We start from the raw sequence: 26,787 nt of genomic DNA, 5'->3' as shown, positions 1-26,787 counted from the left end.
TCGTAATTAAAGTTAAGTAAAAAAAATCACTTCGCTCACTCGTGAAGTTTCTTATTAGGATTAAGTTAATTATCATGCTTTAAAAGCACGGAATAAATGATATGTGTCTACTATATTAAGTTTTCAATACAAAATGAACCCTGTTACAATCTCTAATGGCTTTCCAGTTTAAAATCATTCCGGTTAAATATCAATAAACATCATTTAATTAAGGTGTCTAGGGTTATCAATAGTATGGGAAGAGATTTGCAGCATGGTCTGCTTGGTTTGCATGATAAAAATTCTGGTAAGTAAATAATGATGCACTGCAAAATACAGTTGTAATTAGTTCAAGTAAAAGATAAATAACAGCATCTTACAAACTAAGATAACATTAAAAGTTAACCATATCCATTGCCTTATGTGCAAAAGAATATTTCAGTGCATCTACCAATCATAGAAAAATAAAACCTTTGAGTAAATTGAATCTATGGCCTCATCAATATGTTTGTGAAGCAAAAACCCAACTAGATAAATATGTAGTTTGTGTCATGGTTACACTCCATATTCAACTGTAGCAAATTATAAAAAAAACTGTATATTACCTAACCAAAAATATTAAATAGCATAGCAAAACAAAAGCGTTAGAGCATATTCGTTTAAGTAATACAATAATCGTAAAAATAGCAAGCAAATAGATAGGCAACGCTAAAACTCAAGAACACAAAACACTTTGCTTACCTCACATATCGTACAAGTCACATTTGTAAATAGTTACAAGAACATCATTCCTGATCCTCAGTAATACTGTACCTGGAGTATCAAAAATCACTTATTGAATTATTTATAGTTTAAAAATAATTACTTTTACACCACAATATTCGTTCGATTTAAAGTTTACACCTTTACATTCGAGGTCTACTCGAATTGTCAAATGAATCAATTATTAATCTATATTATTTGGGCATAGTAAAATATCATTTCAGATTTATGCATTTAGAAATTTTTTTATGAAAGTCACACAATCAATCAAACATTTATACCGGACTTTCATACGAGGTAATAAATATAAATTTCTATACAATTAACATTCACAATTAATCTAGGAATGTTAAAGAAACTAACATTAATAATGAAAAATTGAAAGCAGATATATATGATGGTTGAGTAAAAAGTTCTAGTAGTGAAGTTCAGATAAATATCAAAACCAACATTTACGTATAGATATTTAGGGTAAGAGTGTTCAAACATAAGAATTAACCCACGACAATTACCAACCAATAGATGACGAGAAAAGAAGTGCGTACTAATCAAGAATGGGAAGTATATAGAAGATTATGACTAGGTTGCAATACAATCACCAGTTCCCAAAAGTTCGTCTGTCAATCGGTCCAAGTCAAGTTATAAAACAGAACACACATTCATACTACTAAAATATTTTATTGAACAATGCAAAAAATATTCATATAAAACAATACTGCAAACTATTGCAAACTTACAAATACAAAAACAAACAATAATAATTTGACACTCAAGAAAGCCAGAATTGCTGACCTGAATTATATCGTAAGTGTTTTTATACTTGAAGAGGAATATACCAGAGCAGATTTATATATACAAAAATAAACGAACACAATAAATTTCAGTTGAAACAATAAATCGTTATATTAGTCAGGTGTTATATTTGATCTCTATGTCTTTTGTACATTTAAGGACTGTCTTTAAAAGAACTCATGTAATATTATTTCAATAAGCTTGTAAAAATAATACTCTTAATAGCTTTCGCTAATGCTAATTTGCCCGAAATATCGTTTACAGCGTAAGCCTTAATGTTTTGAAATTTGCTTAATGCTTCAATGGTGTATACTATATTTCAGAAAATAAGCCATGGTTGCATTAAATAAATGATTATCAATATATATCTTTTTACGTTGTCGCGTTAGAAAAAAGGATATAACTCCATACTTCACACAAATATATCATTAATTCACATCGTTGCCTAATTAAAAAAAAACCTTAATTGGTATTTTCAGTTGCCGGGGAGATAAGTGTAAGTTCACTACGGATAAAGCATCCAACAACCAGGTCGATAGTCGTTTCATAGCATTTAAAGATGACGGAACGACACGTTCTTCCAGGAGAACATTGCTACGAAGGAACACTATTTTTTGGATATAGTCCTCCGGATATTTTAGATGCTGTAAAGGAATTTAGTGTGAGAGATGACGACGTCTTCGTAGTAACATATCCAAAAGCAGGTAAATATCGTATATTAAAAATCAAAACATATATACAATAAATAAATATGGATGGTTTTATTTTAATTTTAGTTCGAATGTCGTATAGGTTTTAACTTCATTTTTAGGACAGAAATTTTATCTCTAGAAATTTACAGTATGTTTTTATATGATAATGTCCCAGGTATGGTATTAGCTGTAAATATTGAACTTATTCTTTGCAGGAACGACCTGGATGCAGGAAATTGTCTGGCTTATACTGAGTGGTGGAGATTTCGACACGGCCTCAACCAAACAAGTATACTTTCGTTCGCCATTCTTAGAATTTAAAGATCTTACATTGAATGAGGTTGGGCTTGACATAGCAAATCCAATGCCATCGCCAAGAGTTATTAAAACTCACCTTCCTGTTAAACTGGCCCCAAAACAAATGTTCCAGACACGATGCAAGGTACAGCTTCTTATTATTCTTGTTTTCCATTAAAAAAAAACTTTTTAAGAGCTATAACTTCATATCATAATAACAATGTATTTCTATTTTATTTAAGTATTAATCTTAAATGATGTTAAACTTATCAAGCGAATAATGTAAGTCATTTCAAATGACCAATTTGATATCTCTATAGCGAACTTGATAACAGTGATAACTTGATAACAGTGATAACTTGATGAATTTAGAGAGAATGTTTTTTTTAGATTATAGTGCTGTTTCGGAATCCCAAGGATCTCTGTGTGTCCTACTTTCACTTTTACAGATCTAGCTCTTCTTTTGGAAACTTTAAAGGATCTTGGCCTGAGTTTCTTGAAATGTTCAAAGAAGGACATGGTAAGATATTTCTGAAAAGGTGCTATTGATTCATTTGATGTAAAATAAATTAAGTCCCTCGGGCTAAATGTATTAAAATGTAAGCAGCAAATTATTAATCTTATTGAGAATTGAGTGAAATGAAAAAAAAATATTATTAGTACACTTCAGTCGAATATCGTATTTACATTTATACCAATGTGTCTTATAGTTGACCACGGATCTTGGTTTGATTTTACAAGAAGTTGGTGGAATCTGAAGGGAAACGGCAATATTTACATTGTCTTCTATGAAGACATGAAGAAGGTATAGTAAAGCATAATTTGGCTTTAAAAATTTGTAACATAGATCATTGGTTGGATATTTTATTCTATACAGTTCTATAATGTGTGAGGAGAAAGAATATCGTTAGCTAGATCCTTTAATCTCAGTTTCCGCTATATAGATGACGTATTATCTATAAAAAAAAATCCTAATTTTTGGGGATTTGATACATCGCATCTACCCCAAAACTGTTGAGATAAAGGATACTACAGACACTGTGAAGTGCCAGCCTCATATCTTGACCTATACTTAGAAATCGATGGTAAAGGAAAACTATTTTCCAAAACTTTTGGACAAACGTGATGATTTTTCATTCAGAATTGTCAACTTTCCTTTCATCTGTGGCAACATCCCCTCAGTACCTGCATATGGAGTGTATCACAACTCATACGTTATGCCAGAGCTTGCCTAAACTAAGCAGACTTTTTGTATCGCGCTAGACTCTAACAGATGGGCTTCTGGAACAGGGTTATGTTGTTACAAGATTGAAGTCATCAATACAGAAGTTTTGTGGATCGTTACGGTGTATCCATCTGCGCCATGTAAACTGATTTGTTCAACGTGTCATAGTTTTCCTTTCCTCGTTTGTCAACCCGGACTTGACTTTTTATGAGCAACACGGCGGGTGTTTCTATAAAAGCAGAGGACACTTATCCTACCGGTGCACCTGGTCCATGCTCCCAGTTTTTTGTGGAGACCGAGTTGCTCATTTGCTTTTGTTACTTTGTATGTATGATTTTAGTTGCTTTATGTTCTTTGTTGCGTATGTCTGTTTTCCATGTCTGGTCTTTGTCTCTGGATTGCATTCTTTTGATTACTGCTATAACCTTGGTTCTCTTGATTGCTCTGAAACGTAATGCCTTGCACACTATACGTTCATGCGCAACAATGCATTAATTACCATTCTGTGTAAGAACCAGGCAATGGGTGGCACCTCATTTTCCCCAATTTAAGTCATTTTTGCCTAAAATATATTAAGTACATCTAGAAAACAAAAAAAAAGCTATTTAAGTTTAAATTTATCCTGAAGCATATGTGACGTAGATAATTTTTTGACAGCTTATATAAGAAAAAAGTTCCGTAGTGCATTTCAAGGAAATTTGACCTATCAATATCTTTTACAAACAATGTGATGGTTATTTCTGGTGATTATCAGGTATAGTTAAATGGTTAATGCAACAAAACCTGCGTTTTTTTCCTTCATGTGCCACACCTTATTAACATTTTGCTCGATTCTTAGACGGAGAAGTAATTAAAGCTGTAGTATTTAAGAACAGCTTTTGTAATTATTATTTTTTACATTTAAAATATGACTCTGATAAAGAGTAATTCAGGGAAACAAAGGTTCTAGCGGAAATCAAAAGTACGTAATCCAGGGACAAAGACCAGATATGTAAAACAGACATACACAAAAAAAAACATAAAGTAACTAAAATAATACACACAAAGTAACAAAAGCAAATGAGCAACTCAGACTAAAAATTGGGAGCATGGACCAGGTGCACCGGTAGGGTAAGCGTCCTCTGCAGAAACGCCCGCCGAGTTGTTCATGAAAATTCAAGTCCGGGGTAGACGAAAGAGGAAAGGAAAACTATGACACGTTGAACAAATCAGTTTTCCTTGCGCTGATGGATACACCGTAAAAGAATATCACAGATCTCTTGAGTGCATCAGGAGAATACATTTGCCTGACATTGCCAAGAATTGAATTCACTTTGTGCCGAGAACATTTGTCATTATACGATCAAATTCAAATAGTTAACACACAGAAGCAATTAATATCTTTTGCATTAAGATTTAGTAAATTGCAATATAATGCCATAACTACTTCGATAGATGTAGAATAAAACATAAACCAAACCTAATACTGTAGGAGACTGGCTGTTTATTTTATTGACGGGTCATATTGACGTTTATCTGTAGCTCGATTTACAAAATGCGAGACCATTATCTGTATAAACTATGGAAACCTATGCCAAGCAAATGATTTTATTGACGAATTTATCAGTATTGGTTTGACAAACATAGAAATTGAATCAAATGCAATTCAAGCATATATAAAGGATGTTTTAGATGTACAGGTATCCAATACGGCCCTAGCTCTTTAAACAATAGCAACAATGTTCATTAGCCCTATAAATTTATACTTGACCCAAATACTTAATCAAACTTTTTTTCAACTAATAATATTAAATTATTTTGTGTTTTTTTTGTTTTTTGTTTTTTGTTTTTGTTTTGTTTGTTCCTTAAACTCAAAGTAACCTTTTGTATTATTTACCTCATAGTCTTTAACTTCTAAAAATGGCATGGAAAGGTTTTTATCCATTGATTTGAATTTTTTTTTAAATGATTGGAGATTTTGTACAATTGGTTGGTATTATATTTGAAAAGGACCAACAAAGCCCAGCACCTTTTTATGCTTTAATCAAGCATTGCTCTGCTATCGTCGTTCATTCAAGCACCAACAATGGTTATCTGTTAAAATAAAACATAATAAATTTAGTATTGCAATGTGTAATCTTAAACATTTCTGACAAAAAATTATGAATAATGCGACATTTTTTTAAATATAGGATCTAAAGAAAGAGCTGGTAAAGATATGTAATTTTCTTGAAAAGCAACTTAATGAGGACATTATTGGAAAGATATGCGACAGCTGTTCCTTTGATAGTATGCGTGCTAACCCAATGACAAATCACTTAGATGTTTACTCAATAGATAGCAATATTTCACCTCTACTGAGGAAAGGTAAAGTACCAGCGAAATGTTCACTTAAATTACATTAATAAACAATTAGGTACGCGAATGTGTAATATATATTTTTATTGCCAGAAATTGTATGAGGTATGAGCCATATTTAAATTGTTATTTTTTCACGAACGTCATTTATACATATTTTAAATCTTCTTACTACTCAATTTTTTCATTGAAAATTCTAGTTAAACACATAATAAAATATAAACATCTGACTAAACTTAAGAAATCAGTGTAAAATAGGATCTCGTTGCAGGGAAAGTCGGCGACTGGAAAGACCACTTTACAGTTCAACAAAATGAGGATTTTGATACTCTATATGAACAAATGTTGGGGGACTTGGTCATCCCATTTAAATATGAAATATGAAAATTGTAGTTTTAGTGATAGACGTTTACAAACGATTGAGCCATGTATTGTTTTAGTCAATGTGTTTAAGTAAATTCTAAACATAATATCAATACGTTATGCGCTGTATTCAGATCTGGTCATTTGTTTACATTAGTATATTGTGTTCTCAACTTTTATTTCTTGAGGTGCGTATACACATTTTTTTACACTTTAGATATCATTAAAACAAAAATAAATCGTTGTCAAAACAGTCTTATTGAATGTTAAATAGTTCTTGGTTGTCAAGTTGTGACTTTTGCAAGTATTTAATGCAAAATTTCTCCTTATTCAAATAATAGAAATAGTATAGTATAATGACTCGGCGACATCCTTGTCGTATTAAAACCTTTCATTTTTCTTTATTTCAACATTATGGAAAGCGATTGTTCTTCTCAGTGACTGAAAAGTGTCCAAATAATTATGTTATTAGAAAAAAAATGCAATATTAGTGTAGAATAAAAATTATAATCAAATGACACCTAGATTTGTACATTATAGTTAATTAGAAAAGAAGTAAGACAAATAAAATAAAGAAAAAAGATACAGAAACTGTTAAAATTGTATGTCCTCAGTACAAAAAAAGCTATGATAAAAAAACCCACATGGTGAAACGCAACAAATGCACCATAATATAACCCTAATAAAAATAATAAATACTTACAGAGTTCACCAAAAGTTCTTCAATAAGTGTAATCACACCTTCAGTAAGCAGTATTTTAACATTTAGAACATTGAATCTTGTTAATTTTTTGCACAAACCACTGAAAGATATTTTAATGTCAAATGAAATGTCAAAGTGAAACAGCAAAGCTAATCAAGGAAGCCATAACTTGTTTTATTCTTTGATAAAATGGTTTCAAGATTAAACATATGACATATGTATGTCTGTCCCCTATTGTGCGCTAGACTTCAAAACTTTATTTAGACAACCACTTCTCTTCGAACGATTAAATCTCTTAAAACTGTTTAGAAGTGATCAGATATACATACTGATGTAAATCATATTTTGTATATAAAAATAAAAGGCATATAAAGGCCTAATTGTACCTCTATCAAAGTCTAAAACACAATGAAATCCAATTCTACCTTAAAGTAAAAACTTTGTATGTCATCAAACATATACACATATAGAATGATAGATACACACTCTTACATACTCTTAAACTGTAACTTATCCATTGCACTTCAGTACAATTTGCAAGATTGATTGCAAGTTTACTACACACTAAGAAAAATTGCTCAGCATAAAAAAAGTTCATTGACAAAATATCATTGTAAATGAACTTAATGCTGAATACCCTGGGTGTTTTCAAACGAATCAACCTGATCAGAACAAACAAAAACATAGACATGTTTAAACCAATCACGAACATAAAGTGGATTTTTTTAAAGAGAAGAATACAAAGGTAAAGCGAAACATATCAAGGCTATGTCAAGCCACCCAAATATGCATGAAATGCTAAAATTAATGCACGGAAAGAAAGAAGTAATTACATTGTAAAAAAATCCAATCATTGCCTTCTCAATGTCCGTCTATCTAAGTAAAAGAAATAACAGCCCTGCAATAATAAATATTATTTTGAAAACAGGCTCTCAATACAAATTTGTCTTTGTCTTACATTCTAGAACTTCTAGTCTGATTCTAATAATATAAACATTAATAAATATTATTACCTGTTGAAAAGGTATACTCTAAAGCACGAACTGGTTTCTGGAAATAGAGAGAGATGTTAGATTAAATCCAAACATGTTGTATGGTTATATATTTGTTCATGAATGTTCTACAGAATTGAAATAGGAAAACGAAGATATGAATGAGTAATCAAGGGAACCAAGGTTATAGCGGTAATCAAAAGAATGCAATCCAAGGGCAAAGACCAGACATGGAAAACAGACACAACAAAGAACATAGAGTAACTAAAATCATACATACAAAGTAGCAAAAGTAAATGAGCAACTAGGACTCCACTAAAAACTGGGAGCATGGACCAGGTGCACCGGTAGGGTACTAATATACATTGAAAGGGATACATATTCAACAAAGAAAAAGAGATAAAAACTCAATTCAGGTGTATAAGGAATCAAAGAAAGCTAAAACTGGTAACGAAATACGACAGAAAGAAAGGAATGAAGAACAAAAAGTACACAATTAGGGTCAGATTAGGCACAGTAAATCCAATCTGTGTTGACAAGGCAAGTCTACGTTTTAGAATTTGCTTGTTAACACACAGACCATGCATTAATACATCTAGACTTGTAGCAAGTCTATAATACATCGTATAGATATTAAACACGCGGTAGTGACGTCATCAATACAGCTACGTCACATTTTCAACAGTCATGGTTCGGCACGTGTATACAACATAACAAAAATCATGTTGAAGAATGTTGATAAAACATTAATGTCAAACTACTGAGAAGTATATAATTGCTGAATAAAATGTTGGTTTGAGGTGCAGGTTATTTTAGTATAACAAAACAATGAGTTCAATTAATTTTATTGAACTATTACGTTTCGATTTTTAATGATACAACCCTTTTTTCATTAAATAATATATTGATATGAATTACTATTTTTATGATTGGTTAAAATACCGAATCATTTTAGATAACTCCTTAAAAAAGTTTATAAGAGTGTACAGTTGATTTTTAGCGAATAAATAAAGTTATTCAAGTTTGATATCAACAAAGTATTTGCGGCGTTTTATAAACACATATATATAATGGAAAAAAATCGAAATTTCAAAGGCAGTGTTTAAAAGTTTTACCTACAAGGAACCCACCTAGAATAATTTTCATTCTTTTGACGTGAAGATCTGATTAGAGGATAGACGTACCGAGTGAGAGAGAAACTGATAAAGATGTTTCATGACTCAGTAATATGCTGTCGCAGACGATAATTTCAAGCGCAGGTTTTCGTCTGAAGGAGGAATATTCCACTGATATGATGTGTGAATAGGATAAATTATAGCAAAATATTTTGGGGTAAGATGATAACTTTAGATTTGTACAGATTTAAAGCTTTGAAATGATTGAAACTTGATATGAAAAGGCGTAATGCAACTTGAAAATATCATAATTAAAAAAAAACTAATATAGCACAAAATAACTCTACACACAAACAATGTCAAAATAGAATTAATTATTTGACAAAACAAATGGCATTTAACTATGTGTAAAGTCGCCTGAATATAGCTGAAATATTGCTCCTCGCTCAGGCAATAAACCCCCAACAATCAATCAATATCGGACAAATAGTTTCGTTACTTTGATTTTTAAGTATTTCGTCTCATGCTTGTTATTCTTAATCAACATCGCAAAAGTTTAAAATAGGATAGCCTATTTGATTTACTTTTGTAAAATTGCCCTATTTATATTTAACAAAGAAAAATATTTAGAAGTTACATATAACAAGATAAGAAGAAAGTAGCCTTAGTGGGCCTTTGCATTCTCAGCGCAGCAGGAATGATAAATACAAGAGCATAAAGTCGATTATCTGATCAGTATTTAATTTACAACATCTGCCCAACAACACCTGATGCATATCGCGTGTCTACAGGTATATCTTTTCACTAACAAAGTAATAAACATATAAAGTTTTGTGCATTCACTGAGAGAGAAAAAAACTTTGAGGAGCCTTTTTGACCATTTTCAAATAATCATAAGAAGAAATTACACCATACATAATTGTATACGAGACCCATATAATGAATAATGAAGATGCATGTTAGCACGTAAACTTAAATTAAAATTTACCCGCTAATTTAGCGTAAAACAAATAACATCAATTATAAAAGAAAACTTTCTTTTAAAATCTATCGTTCTTGCTGATCCAGTCGACACTTATATACTGTCTAACTTGATTCTTACATTGTTAAGGTTTCCGATGCTCCAGTGTAAATCTATTAATTGGTAATTGATAGTGAAGAGTCTATATTTTTTGTGGCAACCTACCAAATATTGTACTTGCCTGGAGATCGTAATTACATTCTTTACAAAATAGTTATTATATAACATGAACTTGTTTTCTCAGATAATTGCTTCTTGTGTTGAAATACATCGACATATCCCTCACAATCAAATCATAACAGTACTATGATTAACTTCGGCGTCTGCCTACAGGGACACTTTGCCATATTTTTCTTTATTTCGGAAAGTTTTTTAAATATTTTTTCTAGATAAATTAACATTCATTTTTTCTCTTTATTATCATTTGAATTATAGGTTTATATTTGAAACTACAGCAAATTTAATAAACTTCATATAAAAGGGTATGAAATATTTGGTCGTTCCCTCCGCGGGACTCGAATTCGTACCGCTGTGACATCTATGGTAACACCGCTTGCACAAGGTCCAGCGCCCTAGACCACTTGGCCAGCTATGTTGAATAAAAATATAGCTTTCGCTGGCCGGGTCGTACCTCCTCGTAGGATTAACGTTGTACACCATTTTTGTTAGTACGGGACAGCTCATCTAGGTGTTGTTAAGTATGATAGATGATCAAATTAACGATACATGTCACAACAAATCAATATTATACAAACGACTCAGAATGTGACGACTCCATTCGCCATACTGCTTCATCGGATCAAATTGATTCAGGGAAGATAACGTAAGCATAGAAGGGTCTGAAAAATTCCCAATGATGTTAGAACTGCAAATTTTTTGTCGTTCCCTACGCGGGACTCAAACTCGTACCGCTGTAACATCTATGGCAATACCGCCTGCAACAAGTCCAGTGCTCTAGACCACTCATCCAGCTATGCTATATAAAAATATAGCTTTCGCTGGCCGGGTAGTTCCTCCTCGAAAGACTAATTCGGGTTGTAACTCAGTACACGATGTATGGTGGCACGGGAAAGCTCATCAAGGTTTGGATATTGCGCAGGCGGTGTTGCCATAGATGTCACAGCGGAACTCTATTTCTTTTTCCATGACTTGTATTGCAAACATTAGATCATAAGATATACGATTTAATCTACATGTATTTCTCTAAATCGTTACTTTACTTCTTTTTGCATGATTTCAGAGAAATATAACAACCCTTAGATTATAGAATTATAGACTTTCTCAACTAACACGATTTAGTTTAACCGAAGAAGATTGTAAACTGCTTTCGATTCTAAATAGGAATACAAGTATTCATCAACATGCAGCTGCACGATAAAGACTAAACAACATTTTGTGATGTATATGAATGCACATGTATTTGACAGTCATAGGAAGTAAAAACATATACCCGTTACCATGGAAGCAAAATGCTTAATAGTTATTCTACCTCCAAACATTTTGCAGATTGAAACACATAGCTATCTGTATCCTTATTATCATGTGTGTTTACAGGGTAAAAAATTACTGTTTGGTGGTATTTTTGTGCGACATAGCTTTATCAAGTTGATAAGTTTTAAAAGTATAAAGCATTTGCTTCTGCACAACTTTATATCTCGAATTAAATTACAGGTCTAAGAAAATGTTTTATCGTTGTTATACATTCAAACATTTTGCGGGTTGAAATAAATAGCTACCTGTAATCTGAACCAAGTATGTTTATCGGAGAGAAAAAACTGTTTTGATGGTATTTTTGTGCAATACATTCGTATCAAGTTGACAGATTTAAAAATTATAAATTATTTGATTCCGATTAAATTCATATTTAGAACTAAATTGCAGGACCAGTTTCTGTCACCTGATTTTCTGATTTTCACTTTTTTTCTCAGAATTGAAGTGATTCAAGTGCATTTTTGTCACTATTTATGTCCTTATTTTGTTCCTTGCACTTTTATATTTTACGAAACTTTAAAAGTTCTTTTTTGATTCTAGATAGATACTATTAAATCATCATGGTTTTCGACACAACAGTCTCTTACAAAGGTCAACGGTACAAGAAACTAAAAACAGAATGTCTGAAAGCTAATAAATTATTCACAGACCCCGAATTTCCTCCAAGGTCAAGGTCTTTGTACTTCAGCAGACAAGCACCAGCAGATATTGTTTGGAAAAGACCCCAGGTACATGGGCTTTCTACATAGGGTTTTATTTGTAAAGTTAAAACTGGCAAACGGGTTACGTTTAAAATATGAGGTAACATAAACTCAGAATAGATCGGCGGTGTAAGTATTTGATAAAAAATTTCTTATTTTGATTTTGTGACTTTTTATTTAAACTCTTGTTCATTAACACCCAAACCCAAAAAGCATCGTAATGCAACATGATAATATTAAATTATCAAAATACATACAAAATATTGTGATATTTAAAATATAAAATTGCTTCTTATTTAAATTAAAGACGCAAATTACAATTGTATTTTAGGAGATAATTGACAAACCCGAGTTTTTCACAGAAGGAGCTAGTGCCGATGATTTTACCCAAGGCAGTATCGGAAATTGTTGGTTCGTTGCTGCATGTGCTTGTATAGCTGAGGACCACAAATTATTGAAAAAGGTAGTTTTCAATTAACCAAATTAAGAAAACTTATCAATAAAAATTGCTGTCTATTTAACTTATTAGGTATCGTTTTAAGTTTAAAAGTAGTTGAAAGTTCAAGCGATATTGATTTTATCGTTGCACCATTTGCATCTTTACCATATTCTTATCAATAATGACGTGGTAGGATATTTTAAAGACTTCATCTTTTTTTAAAATGTTATAAAATGAATTCATTTGTGAAGATTGCACATGCCAACGAAGTTTAAAACTTATTCCACCTCATGATGCCAAGATAAAAAAAAATGGAATGAACTGAAATACAATTTTTTTTAGATAAGCATGACGATTTACAATCACCTTAAATCAGCACTCTCTCTTATCATGTCTTCATTAATAATAGTTATGGAACTGATGAATCTTGATCAGAATGCAGGACAGGTGTTGTAATTACTGAAGATCTATCTGATTTGTCTAGGTTGATTATAAGAAAATAGTTACATGCTACAATTTCTTCTTTTTTACTAGAACATCTTTTCTGACTGAAGAGAAATCTTATTTTAGTAAAATGAATTTCTCATGACCCTTCATATTCCTTTGATATAACATTGCCTCGTTATTTGATATGAAGACTGTTTTGTATAAATCAAGATATATAATGCAGCTACGAAACAAAAACAAAAAATAATGCTCTAAAATGTACTATTTTTAAATGTATAGCTATGGCTAAAATAACTCATAAACTTTCTATTCTGTTTAAGTGTCAGTCCCTGTAAGAATCAGGCAGTCGGTGAAACATGGTATGAATGAAACCATCATTTTGATAGTGTAATTTGACTATTTGCACCATCAGAATCAAGGAAAACAGACAAGATTTTCAATATCATGCTGGACCATTTAGTTACAATTTTATTGAAATGCACTGACGATGAACATTTCAAGGCCAGATAACTCTGTCAAAAAGCTCATTTTTCTAACATTCTATTGAAAAAATTTCTGAACAAAGCCAATAATGCAGAGATCAAATAATGGTCTTTTCAAATAAAGAAAGTATTCTTGAGTGATATTACATTGTCAGATCAGCAGGTTTCTGATTTTTCTTATTTTGCCTTATTCTTACAAATACTTACACTTAAGGATCCAGTCTTGTCATATGCACTTCCAAATTAATTTCCATATATACACAGGATATTTTAATAAAATTCATTTCTTGTCTTTCTAAAATCAGAAAGTTCGAGATTTATGGGTCATAGGTAAAATGTTTATAGTTTAGCATTATTGGGACTTCTTCCTCAATCATTGAATAGTTATAAAACTCAACCTACCGTACTCATGTATGAAAGGCAACTGTAGACTACATGCGTTCGGTCAAAGAACGTAAAACAATACATCTGAAGACAGATTCATTATCTTTCTATTTTAGATCTTAATCTATCAATATTTCTTTAGAAATGCTGACTTCGACTAGTAGTTATCCAAACAACACCAAACGTTTTCTTTATCAATCAATCTTCTTTCAGACAAAAATAACATTAACATTGTTCTCGCTTTCTTTTTTATCTGGAATGGTATTTGAGTTACCTAAAACATAGATAAGAAGATTATCTGAAAAGTTTATTGGCTTTTTTTGTCTCAAAACTCTTCAAGTTAAAACCTTGCTGAAAAAAAGCTAGACAGTTATAAAAAAAAAAAACCAGATTATTCATTTACTGTTTGTTTTCTGTGTATATGTTTTGATGTTTTTGTCGTATAAATGAATTATGTGTGCATGTTTCGTCTTTCTTATTTGAATTTTGGATTTTATTATCGGTTCAATCGTACTTTCCTCGATGTCAATTTCCCTGCTTTGTGATATACCTATATATCTTAATTCAGGTCGTTCCAGATATCCAAGAACAAGGCTGGACAAAGCAAGAGCAATATTGTGGTATATTTCATTTTAAATTTTGGCAGTGTGGACAGTGGGTGGATGTTGTGGTAGATGATTTTTTACCAACTAGATATGGTCGTCTTATCTATCTCCATTCTAAAACAAGGAATGAATTCTGGTCAGCACTCCTGGAAAAAGCATATGCCAAGTAATATTTCATCTTTGATTAGTTCTAAATCTCATATAAAATTCTAAAAAAAATGAACTTTAAATGTTAAAAGCAAAACATAATACATTTAAATTTTTTTCTTTACGTGTGCATTAAAATTAGACTTGTGATCAATTGAGGAAGCCGAAATGTTTTAGTGTAGTACAAGCACTGCATTTTGGTCATGTTTAAAGTGAATATCACAATACTTTTGGTAATTATCTTTAATGTAACTCCGTTGATTGTTACTCAATCTCAACTCAGTGATTCCAGTGACAATGGTGACTCGCTCGATGTTCGTCAGTTGGGAAACCAAATTTTACTACGAAAAAAGATCACAAAGAACGAGTAATATTTGTTACACAAACATTTTTATGACACTATAGATTGTTAAACACGAAAATGTATATTGGTTGACAGAAAATTGGATTTCGATGATTCATATTACTTGAAAGTAAAACAATTCATACTTAAAACTCGGAGTGTATGAAAATGCTAAGCCAACAAATACAACACATATCAAAGAATAATCAAGGGAACCAAGGTCATAGCGGTAATCAAAAGAATGTAATCCAGGGACAAAGACCAGACATGGAAAACAGACATACACAACAAAGAACATGAAGTAACTGAAATCATACATGCAATGTAACAAAAGAAAAGCTATGAAATATTGGCATGTTAAACTATCACATTTTTATAATTAATATCATAACACATTACACGTTATTCCTGCAAATTGTCAAAATTGTTCGATTTTGTTTTTATTGAAATGAATCTTATCTTTCATAAATTTATCACCTCTCCTGTAGCATTAAGAGCTTGCATTTTATAGGAAAAAATGACCAACCACAATCTTCTTTGTTGGTATTTAGTCTCTTTGAATTACTCAATATTGCGTTCACACTTTAATCACTGAATTAAAATACTGGTAATGCTCCCCACACAAATAAAACTGCAAACTGCCAATATCATCTTGGATGTGACAGATCCACTGTTCTTTGTTATAACTCAGTTTCTTTTACACCATGTCTAGATTATTTGGAGATTACGAGTCCTTGACAGCAGGTAAAGCTAAAGATGGAATGGTTGATATGACAGGAGGAGTTGGAGAATCTCTGGAGTTAGAAGATTATAGAACAGAAGAACAGAAAAAGAGGCTCTTTAAAATTCTCAGGTCTTCATACGAGGACAAGTCACTGATGAGTGCTTCGATACGAGTGAGATTTTTTTCTATTTATTTACTCTAATTTTCATGAATGAACAGTGAATTTAATCAAAATGAATACATTACCCGTATAAAATTAAGTAAATTTTAATATTGGCAAAAAATATCGAATCATAAGAATAAAAGCAAATGGACTATTTAGAAACATCAAAACACCAAAACGTAAAACATGAAACAGAGATGATCTTCATAAACAAAGTAGATGATATAATAAAATATAATTACATATAAAAACTGAAGCATAGGAAAATAACAAACACACAAAAAACCTACAACACTTGTGCTATGAATCACAAAAACAGGAGTGACATTAGGTGCTCCGGGATGGTAAGCACGTCCTGCTCCGTTGTCGCCATCCGCCATATATGTTGGTAACTCTTTGTTTACTACACATTTAGTAGCAAAAATAATTTTGCAGGCATCTGGTCACGAGATGGAAGCAGAAATGGCGTGCGGGCTTGTGAAAGGTCATGCATATAGTGTCAATGCCGTCAAGAAAATTAGACTTGGTAAAAGTCTGATCTCTGTTTTTAACAGGGAAAAGATAAAAATGATCCGCTGTAGAAATCCCTGGGGAGGAACTGAATGGAAAGGTGCTTGGAGTGATGGGTAATGTTTCAGAAATATCATCATTGAATGATTGCAGCAATTTTACATAATATGATGTGTAAAGTGATTTGAAATTACAAAAGAAATTACATTAATCTTTTGGTTTGTTTGTTTGTTTGTTTGTTTTTTTTATTTTGGTGAATTTAGAATAAACTTATGATATTTTTTACCTCAAACATATCTTTTTAACTTTTAAATCAGTTGAACACAGACTTTGAAATATATAAATATAGAGAGAGTGAAATTGGAATTAATGTGATGGCTTAGTTTTGGTCACATGATTAAAGCAGTTTGTTGGTTTTATTTGGTATCCACAAAAATCTAACATTATTTTATTGTACATTCGAGAATAACAAAGGATTTTGTTTTTACCTGTTTGATTTCTCAAAAGCACGGGAAAGTTTCAATGTATTGTATCTTCAATTATTCAACTTGTCTCAGTCTACAAAGTTAGATTTTTATTTGTATTTTTCTCCTATCTTTTGATTATCTTTTGTTAATTTTAAGATCCCCAGAATGGACCAAGGTCAGTGACAGTGAAAAGAAGGCTCTGGGACTAACTTTCGATGACAATGGAGAATTTTGGTACGTATCTGATTTAGAAAGTTAATTTCGCTAAAACGCAGTGAAAGATATTCAATTTAAAACAATGAACAATGTCAAAAGGTTCACCTTACAAGAATGAAAAAGTCGATAAATCGAGATTGTTTACATAACAAAACTTTTTACGATGGCGAAATACTATTTTGATCATTTTCTCTGAAATATCATCGAACTTTTTTACAGGATGTCATTTGAAGATTTTTGCCGCTATTTTACCAGTATGGACATTTGCCATTTGATAAATACTTCAATATTTTCCCTGAAAAAGACATGGAGAGAAGGGAAGGCTGTTAGCGAATGGAGTAAACCTCACAGGTGTGGAGGGTGTCTCAATAATAGTACATTCCTCAATAATCCTCAAGTAAGTGTATGTAATAAACCACACAGGTTTAGAGGGTGTCTCAATAACAACAAATTCCTCAGTAATCCTCGGGCAAGAGTATTAAGTGCACCTCACAGGTGCGCAGGGTGTCTCAATGATAGTACATGCCTGAATAATCCTCAAGTATATACATGAAGTACACCTCATGGGTATGGAGGGTGTCTCAATAATAGTACATTCCTCCACAATCCATAAGTAAGTGAATAGAATGAACCTTACAGGTTTGAAGGGTGTCTCAATAATTGTACATTCGTCAATAATCCGCAAGTAAGTGCATGGAGCATATGGTAATATTAAGAAGAGAACTTTAAGTGTTTATTTAAATATGAAACTTCTTAAAGACTTTCTTGTGTTTTTTTCTAGTATGTATTTGACATAAAGCAGCCGCAAGATGAAATTATGGTTTCTCTGGAGCAATGGGACAAGAGAATAGACATGGACAAGGGAATAGGGAACGATACCATTGGGTTTACTATCATGAGGGTATGATTAAACATTTCTAAATGATGTAAGGGTGCTTGAATGCATGTAAGTGTACTTGTAATCATTGTGCATTGGTATAGTTCTTCCATGACTCTTTACATTACATTTCCCAGATATATTTGTTTATATTTCGCAAGGAAAGTTTTAATCACATTGATAGCTATAAGGGTAAATTCATTGGAAAGAAAGGCAAAGCAACCGTGTTTAGTACAAGGAACATAATATCCATGGACAAAGACTAGACAAAGGAAACAATGAAAACCCCATAAATTACACAATTCGAGAATACGCATAGATACTTAAATCAATGAGCAACCAGAAATCCACTAAAACTAAGTGTAGGGTAAATAAACCATCCTCTACTATTCTAAAAAAAACAAAAACACCCGAGTTGCTCATATTTCAATCCCAAACTATAATGAAAGAGGAAAAATACATCTTTGTTGATAAAACAATTCTTATGATGGATATGGCCACACTATAAAGTAGAGACATAAAGATTTTGACCGTAAAACTTTTGAAGTGTTGACTTTGGTCTTGTGGCAACATGATCGTTTTCCAATAGCTTATTAAAAGTAAGTTTAGGACGATATGTTGGTGTAGGGTTTTGACAAGCTTGGGCGTTTTGTTTGAGTTGTGATGTAAAAACTCAATACGCATATGGCTGTATGAATGTTGCCTCAGATGAATTGAAAGTCGATAATCCTACATAAGGATAATGTTATCACGTATAGTTTAGTATTATATGAATTTTCCTCCTTTACCGATCTCTGATACTATTTCAGGATATGTAGAAGACCACTTAGTATCTGTAGTGTCCTTTTATACCAAGATTTTGGAATTGATGCTATGTTAAGTAGTAGTCTTTGTAAGAATCATGCAAATTCTTTAAAATGTAATACACCCCAAAAAAGGCTACATGTTTTTATACTTGTTAGTAAGTTGCTTTATAGGTCTTTATGCTGAAATACATAACTATTCATTCCAACCTGTCTACTCTTAGGATATAATCCACATTGAAAATCCCAGTTTCTCTTGTGTTAAGTGTCATTTACAGAGTAATCTCCCTTAATATTGAATTTTACAGTATATTCTACATATTTTTATCAAGGGTTATATGGAAAACCACATGTCAATTTCTGTTTACCATATCATTTTAAACAAAATATCAAAAATAAATATATGTAGGCTTTCCAACCATGAATCACATTTTGCATGATTCTTAGCTGGAGTACTGCTTGATATAAAAACAACTGGATATTTCTCAAAACGTTTTTGGATAATCATTATACGTATTGTTATAGGGTTACTTGGGTAACAAGTTTATTTCTGGTACTATTTTCATCCACGCTTACAACTGTATAATTTAACGTATGTTGCTTATAAGATAAGGTTACCACTATTTCAAGCAATGCGTACAAAATGAAATATAATGCTAAATGAAAAGTAGCAAAAACAGACAAACAATCGCTATTTTAGGGAGATGTCAACAGAAAGTACAGGATGCATGACAGATTGACCAAGGAACATTCTGGCCCCTTCTCAAACGGGAGAAGTGTTTTTGCGCGAGTTCCTCTTACTCAAGGACGATATTGTGTTATTCCATCGACATTCGAACCTGGAAAAACGGGAAAGTTTGTTCTAAGGATGTACAGTCTCCTAGATATGGAATTGAAGTAAGATGGGTTTCTATAATTAAGTATTTCAGGGGAAAACTACACACGGGGATATCAAATATGAGGGAAAAAAACACTTTAACTCCTTAAAGTAGTTGAAACTGCGAATATATTAAGCTTGTTATATGCATAAGCCAACGATTATTATTGTTATTTGTTAATTTCAAATGCTTTGTATTTTCCTAGAAATTAAACCACTGGGTTTGAATATTCAACGAAAAAAGGCGAAAATAAGTACCCCATGAACCATTCTATACATTTTACAAAATGAGTTTAAGTACCAATTTGTGTAAGAATAAGGCAATGGATGGTACATTATAATTCTCAATTTTCTCTCTTTTTTGCCGCAAAGTTATTCAATACATTTAGAAAACAACTGAAAAGCTATTTAAAGACAAATCACACTATTGTTTATGCGCACTGTATGGCGCAAACTTTTGTATCGTCGTCAATTTTTAACGTCGCTTTTTGTGCGAAATTCGCGACTTGTCTCCCTTTGACCATAGATGCAATATGACGTTCAAGGGCCGCTTTGGAAATTTTCCGTAAATCACTGGGGTAAAACGGATCATCCCAAGATGGAGGATGGAAAATCGAGTAAGAATGTTTTTCTTTGATAAAGTTGTCTATTCAAGTATATGACAAATAGTTAGTCACTCATCTATTCTTGATATTTGAAGCGGGAAGCATATCGGCAAAATGTATGAATAATGAGAAGGTAAAAATATCGGCGGGATGACCGTAACAGAACAAGAGACAGAAGATCGGGATGACCGTTCCGGATTTATTTGATACGAAATATCAGAAACACGAAATGTTGGCAAACAATATACCAATCATCATCATAGAAAGACAATTAAAGGATATCAAAACCAAATACATGGCTATAAGGTAAAACAGGGGCGGATCCAGTCAATTTGAAAAGGAGGTTCCTCAGAAGAAGGAGATGTTAAGACATGATTTGCAATTTTTGTCGATTTCACACATGAAAATAACAAATTTTCCAATAAAAAGGAGGGGTGCCAACCCCCTGCACTCCTGAATCCGCCACTGTGAAAGCAGGAAACAGAGACGGTATATACATACACAATGTGGTTAATAAAATAAAATAGTTAGTGTAGACAATATGTCTAAAATAAAATAAAATGAAACTGAAGATATTAATGAATATTATAATTTTGTAATAATTGATGTCATGTAATAGAGAAGGTGTATAACAATAAACTGAATGTAACTGAAGAAAATGTATCTGATGGGGGGCTTGGTCACGTGAATGATGCACGATTCATGGAAACCTTACCTGCCCCCCTTCTCGATCATTGTCATAAGTGTTTTTCAGTTTTATGTCAAAGAAAGAAAACACGCCTGTTAAAGGTATTTATAGGATAAAAAAAATTAATAGGTAAGTAAAATCATTTTTTTAAATTATTTTATTTTGAAAGTTATGGGAGGGCTTTTTTACTTTAATAGTGCTCAACTAAGAAATGATAGTTTAGCGGCATTTTATCAAAAATTCCATAATGCATTTTCTAGCGCATGCAAAAAATAAATAAATAAAATAGGCTCGGTAATGTAACATTTAACAGACAATTTTTTTTTTTGGCTGAACATAAGATGCCATCAAAGTAAATGAAAGTTTGCAATATAAAATGTCAGTGAGAAAAAATGGGTAGAAAGTGAGCAATTTCAATTTTGTTATTATATTTTGTAACATGCATTCTGACTCTTATTACATACAACTACTCTAGCTTGAACCAGTGGATTTGAAGCTAGTATATTTACCACATGAATCTGATGCATAGCCAAAAACCTCTACCACTAAATATACTCATATTTTTTTGTATGAACAAATGTTTAAATCTTGTGTTTATTTTCTTATCATAGCTGTTTCTCATTTCTCTTATGTACATTTTTGTTTCTCATGTTACGGACATCTCTTGTCGCATGTTACGTTCATCCTTAGAAAAAAAAGTCTTCGTTACGGTCATACCACCGCGATATGTTTACCTTGAATTTTTTCATTAATCATACTTTTTACCCATATGCTTCCTTCTTCAAATATCAAGCATTGGTGAATGACTAACTATTTGTCATATTTATTTTCTTGAATAACTTGAATAGACAACTTTATTAAAGAAAATTATTCTTCCCGAATTTCCATCCTCCATCTTGGGATGACCGTAATGGCCGTTACGGTCATCCGCTTTACCCAAGTGGTAAATGCCAGGCGTCCGTTCGTATGTCCGTCTGTCCTACACAAACTCACGACTACAATTTTACAACGGATTCCGAGGAAACTTATGACAAATTTTACTAATACTTAGACTTTGGAAAAAAATGATAATCAGCATTGCCCTATAGCTTTAAGGGGGGGGGTTGCCAATTTGATTATCAAACATTTTAGCAAGGGTTGGGTGGGAGATATGAAACAATGTTCTTTTCTTGGAGAATGTGATCTAGTTTTCCTGATCCCGATAAGTTGAACAGGAAAATATTAAAGATAGTCCAATATTATTGCAAATTTCCAATCTAACGGTGTATGGCATGTGTCATTCGTAAAAAAAATGACAAGATCAAAGTCTGGATTGAATTCGGAAAATGACTAAAACTCCCGATTTTACGAACTGCTATATCTTCATGAAAAGCAAGGTGACCTATATTTTTTGTAAGCTCATTTCATTGCCTTTATACTTGGGAACATTTTAGTAAAATTTCACGAAATTCAAAAAGTCAGAACTGGTTAGTGGGATTTTTGTCATTAATTTTATCCTGAAGCATCTGCGACGTAAATATTTTTTGACTGCTTATACAAGAAAAAGTGCGGGAAATTTTTTTCCGCCATTTTTCTATAGTGCATAATAAATTTGCTCTATTAATATATTTAAAAGGTAAATTTACAAACACTTTGATTGTTATTTTTGGGGGTTATCAGGTATAAATACTTGGTTAATGCAATAAAACCTCTGCGTATTTTTCCTTCATGTATCACACCTTGTACACATTTTACCTGATTCTTAGACGGAGAAGTACTGAAATAGATTTTATATAATTAATGTAATTTAGAGAATTGGTTTACGATAAACCTCGACCACCTCAGTGCTGTGGCTTCCAGGGTTTCACTAAACCAAAAATTGCAGCCATGCAGATATCCATCGTTAAAGGAGAGAACCTTCCACCACAGGATAAAGATGGAGGTTTGTCTAAATATATAATAATCTAAAAAAAATAACATGCTCTTCTAAAGCAATTAACGAATTCAATGAAAAACTATTGCAACAAACAAAACAATTCTTCAAATTTAACGCAATACCCAATCAACCACCAAAAAAATCTTAAAAAGTGGTAACTTATACAAAATAACATAAAAACCTGTACATGTTCCATAGGTAGGAGGCAATCGGAACACCTTAGACTTTCTAGTTATACAAAAGAAAAACGTTATTTTTTTAGTGTAGCGGTAATGGCCGACTAGTTCCGATTGAGGTAGGTGGTAAACTCGTGGGCATTTTCCCCTACATTTGAAATTGATTCGTTAATTTAAATGAGGATCCGTTAAGGTAATGGTTATCATTTGTTTTAGCTGTTGACGGATATTGTATCATTTACTGTGAAAAGAAACAGATAACAACAAGAGTGATAAGAAACACGGTAAATCCAGAGTGGAACGAGAGGGTGACGTTTTATCTAAAGAAACCTGATGAAGATATTACAATTGAGGTAAAAAGTTATGATTTATTCTACTTTTAAATACAGTATTCGGTCAGATGGTATTTAATTAGGTACTATTTTTCAACTTCTATGGAGCATTCTTAAAAAGAAACTTCAACTCTGAAATAAACCTTGAGGGTTTGCTTTTTGGTCAATTTAGCGACATGAAATTCTCTCATAAATTCAAAAGACAAATTTAGGATTATAAATACATGTATAAAAAAAGAATCGAACCACGTTCAACAATGCATGTTGATATTAACTTTATACGCCCGTCCTTTAAGACGAGACGTATGATGGTATACCGGAGGGTTGACATTGGGAATTATCTATTTCTTTTGATGAAAATCTTTAATTTTTTTAAACCGTACAGACACAGAAACAAAATTGTTGGATTTATAGAAAGCATTTTGTCCGTCCGCCTGTTCATGTCATCTATTTGAAGCCATATTGCAAGTATTTCAATTATTTGACTGTTTCCATTCTGGTAAAAAAAAACATGTCTTGTGTCATACATTTAATTACAATCAAATTTCAGAGCTGTATCAGACTTGAACTTTGTGTCAATATTTGCCCCATCTATTCAGGACCGGTTCGACCTCTGGGGTATATCTAGCATTTTATTGACAATAAAAGAACCTTTTTTCTAGGTATGGAATAGCAACATGATAAAAGACGAATTCGTCGGACAATACACGATTCAAATGGCTGAAAGGAACACATTTAAAGGTGGAAACATCATTAGACGTTACGAACTGTTCGGAAAAGGCAAGGAATCAACAGAACAAAAACAGGGCTATCTATGGTTGAAGTTATGTTACACAGAAAAGATGGAAGACGTTTAAAGAAGGACAACAGCAGTGCAATGCAAGGTCATTTCAACATGAAGGTCAGGACAAGGTTGCTCAAAATTCTTACTTTTTTTAGGTCCATGTTTTGTAGAAGTAATAAAGTTGTTGTTTCTTGTACATATAACTGTATTCTAACTTATCTTAGTTAAAGTTCTTGTGATTAATTAGCCATTCTTATGTAGGTAAAATAATTAAATACGTGGATAAATGCCAATTTAAGGCTTGTAGAATTGCTGAAAGGAGTAGGTCCACCTTGTTCTTATCCATCTGTATGAAGATATTACAATGAAACCTGTTTAAATCGAACCCCTTCGGACTTAAATGTTGTTCTGTTTAGAAAGGAGTTCGGTTTACCCATGTTAAAATACATTAAATGTGATAAAGGGATTTCGAGAGTGTCTATTTTAGACAGGTTTTCGGTTTATTCAGGGTTCTGTTTAGACAGGTTTCATTGTATTTTCAATTTAATTCCATGTCGAAAAATGTTAAGTTCAGAATAGTGAATTTTACACAATAGTATGTACATTAGAACTTTATTAGGATGTATAGGTCATGAGTAATTACTACCCCTATTCTGAGCCTGTTCTTCCAATCACAAAGGATTTATTAAGTGACTTATTTTATATCTTAGACAAGGTCACAGACTTTGCTTTACTGATGACCATTAGTACTTTTTACAATGTTAGCATCATTCTTGTATGTAATTGTACAGCTAAGGGAAAGGGGTAGAATACTAGTGTGATTGATGATATTGGCAGACCCAGCGGGTTCTGGTGATCGGAAAAAAATTAATATTATGCTATTTAAAAATTGCATTTGTTAACAATTGTATTTTATGACAGATTTCTTTCACTATTTATAAATACTATGATATATCATTTTGATGAAATGCTTCGAAAAAATATTTGACTTACATTTTTTTATTTCTTTGCAATTTTATGTTTATTTTATATTATGTGCTTTCAAAGTAAACTATGCAAGCAATAAAGTGTTTTTATTTGTAAATGATTTGTTTTTTTTAGCCTGTCTTCTGCTATACAAGGTAAATCATATTATACGCAAATATTAAAATTGAAAAATTTATACACAGGCAAAATTATTTCACATGATTTTCACACGAATTTCACATGATTTTCGGCTCCTGCGTATGGAGTGTTCATACCACAACTCATATGTTATGCCAGAGCTTGCCGAAACTACGCAGACTTTTTGTATCGCGCTAGAACTCTCACAAATAGGCTTCTGGAACAGAGTTATGTTGCTACAAGATTGAAGTCATCACTACAGAAGTTTTATGGTCGTCATCATGAACTCGTGGATCGTTATGGTGTATCCATCAGCACCATGAAAACTGATGTATTCAACGGGTCATAGTTTTCCTTTCCTCGTTTGTCTACCCCGGACTTGACTTTTTATGAGCAACTCGACGGGTGTTTCTAGAAAAGCAGAGGACGCTTACCCTACCGGTGCACCTGGTCCATGCTCCCAGTTTTTAGTAGAGTCCGAGTTGCTCATTTACTTTTGTTACTTTGTATGTATGATTTTAGTTACTTTATGTTCTTTGTTGTGAATGTGTTTTCCATGTCTGGTCTTTGTCCCTGAATTACATTCTTTTGATTACCGCTATAACCTTGGTTCCCTTGATTACTCTTTCACCTGAATTGAGCAAATAAACTAAGTGACAGAGTTCACATGAAATTCGGGTGAATGGAGCCTTCACGTGAAATTCACACGAAATGTTCACATGAAATTCCTGTTTAATGAATTTCACATGAAAATCATGTTGATTTCATGTGAATTTCACATGAATTTCATGTGAAGCTCGATTAACATGAATTTCACGTGAAAAATATTTGCCTATGTACTAAGTTAAAGGGAGACCAATTACTAAAAACCTTTTTCAAGAAAAACACAGTGTTTTTTTACCAGTATGATTGTACTTTAATTCTCCCAAGTATGACTACTACACCTATGGACCATACAAGAACGTACTGTCAACCTATTATTTTTTGTGGTATATTAATTTTCACTATTTTCACAGTAGACAGAAAAACTAGAAAAATGTACCCATGTAATTGATTTTTAACACTATCTAAAACTAAACATTTTTGAAACTTTGAAAATTAATACCAGCGTTTATGTTCACTTGATAGAATCATCGAAAATTAGTATTAGCTAAAATTTAGATAGTTGTGGTAGCTGATAGACATGTATATGGTCTGAGTATATTTTTTCCTTGAAATGGTAGCTCCAG

At 32.2% G+C, this 26,787-nt stretch overlaps 2 protein-coding genes and 1 long non-coding RNA gene across 3 annotated transcripts; 2 read left to right on the top strand and 1 right to left on the bottom strand.

The window, feature by feature from the left end:
- The first annotated feature begins 1,851 nt into the window (after positions 1-1,851).
- Positions 1,852-6,970, top strand: LOC148626254 (sulfotransferase 1C2-like). Its single transcript, XM_088570111.1, has 6 exons — positions 1,852-2,237; positions 2,441-2,667; positions 2,913-3,042; positions 3,233-3,327; positions 5,919-6,093; positions 6,356-6,970. The coding sequence occupies exons 1-6, from the start codon at positions 2,093-2,095 to the stop codon at positions 6,466-6,468; spliced, it is 885 nt and encodes a 294-aa protein (XP_088426237.1). The 5' UTR covers positions 1,852-2,092; the 3' UTR covers positions 6,469-6,970.
- LOC148626253 (uncharacterized) lies at positions 5,344-8,182 on the bottom strand. The gene is made up of 3 exons (XR_015920014.1): positions 8,164-8,182; positions 7,151-7,250; positions 5,344-5,820 (listed from the first exon to the last, which is right to left on the bottom strand). It is a non-coding gene; the product is annotated as an uncharacterized LOC148626253 (long non-coding RNA).
- A 961-nt stretch (positions 8,183-9,143) lies between these two features.
- Positions 9,144-25,538, top strand: LOC148626252 (calpain-5-like). Its single transcript, XM_088570109.1, has 13 exons — positions 9,144-9,474; positions 12,310-12,497; positions 12,802-12,933; positions 14,791-14,993; positions 16,030-16,213; positions 16,640-16,830; positions 17,338-17,415; positions 17,617-17,794; positions 18,179-18,298; positions 19,778-19,974; positions 23,038-23,168; positions 23,555-23,691; positions 24,333-25,538. The coding sequence occupies exons 2-13, from the start codon at positions 12,330-12,332 to the stop codon at positions 24,525-24,527; spliced, it is 1,914 nt and encodes a 637-aa protein (XP_088426235.1). The 5' UTR covers positions 9,144-9,474; positions 12,310-12,329; the 3' UTR covers positions 24,528-25,538.
- The last annotated feature ends 1,249 nt before the right edge of the window (positions 25,539-26,787 follow it).

This window comes from Perna viridis, chromosome 2 (genome assembly GCF_037379345.1).
Source record: "Perna viridis isolate PV_CMFRI_1.1 ecotype Kerala chromosome 2, ASM3737934v1, whole genome shotgun sequence".
In the NCBI taxonomy this organism is placed as follows: Eukaryota; Metazoa; Mollusca; class Bivalvia; order Mytilida; family Mytilidae; genus Perna; species Perna viridis.
Note: the sequence above shows the minus strand (reverse complement) of the source record. Positions and strands in the feature narration are given on the sequence as shown.

Excerpts from the sequence above, each read along its gene's own strand:
- LOC148626254 (XM_088570111.1), top strand. The coding sequence starts at position 2,093 with ATGACGGAACGACACGTTCTTCCAGGAGAACATTGCTACGAAGGAACA. Across the intron at positions 2,238-2,440 it reads AGTAACATATCCAAAAGCAG|GAACGACCTGGATGCAGGAA; the intron begins GTAAATATCGTA and ends TATTCTTTGCAG. Across the intron at positions 3,043-3,232 it reads AATGTTCAAAGAAGGACATG|TTGACCACGGATCTTGGTTT; the intron begins GTAAGATATTTC and ends TGTGTCTTATAG.
- LOC148626252 (XM_088570109.1), top strand. The coding sequence starts at position 12,330 with ATGGTTTTCGACACAACAGTCTCTTACAAAGGTCAACGGTACAAGAAA. Across the intron at positions 12,498-12,801 it reads TTGTTTGGAAAAGACCCCAG|GAGATAATTGACAAACCCGA; the intron begins GTACATGGGCTT and ends ATTGTATTTTAG. Across the intron at positions 17,795-18,178 it reads CATTCCTCAATAATCCTCAA|TATGTATTTGACATAAAGCA; the intron begins GTAAGTGTATGT and ends GTTTTTTTCTAG.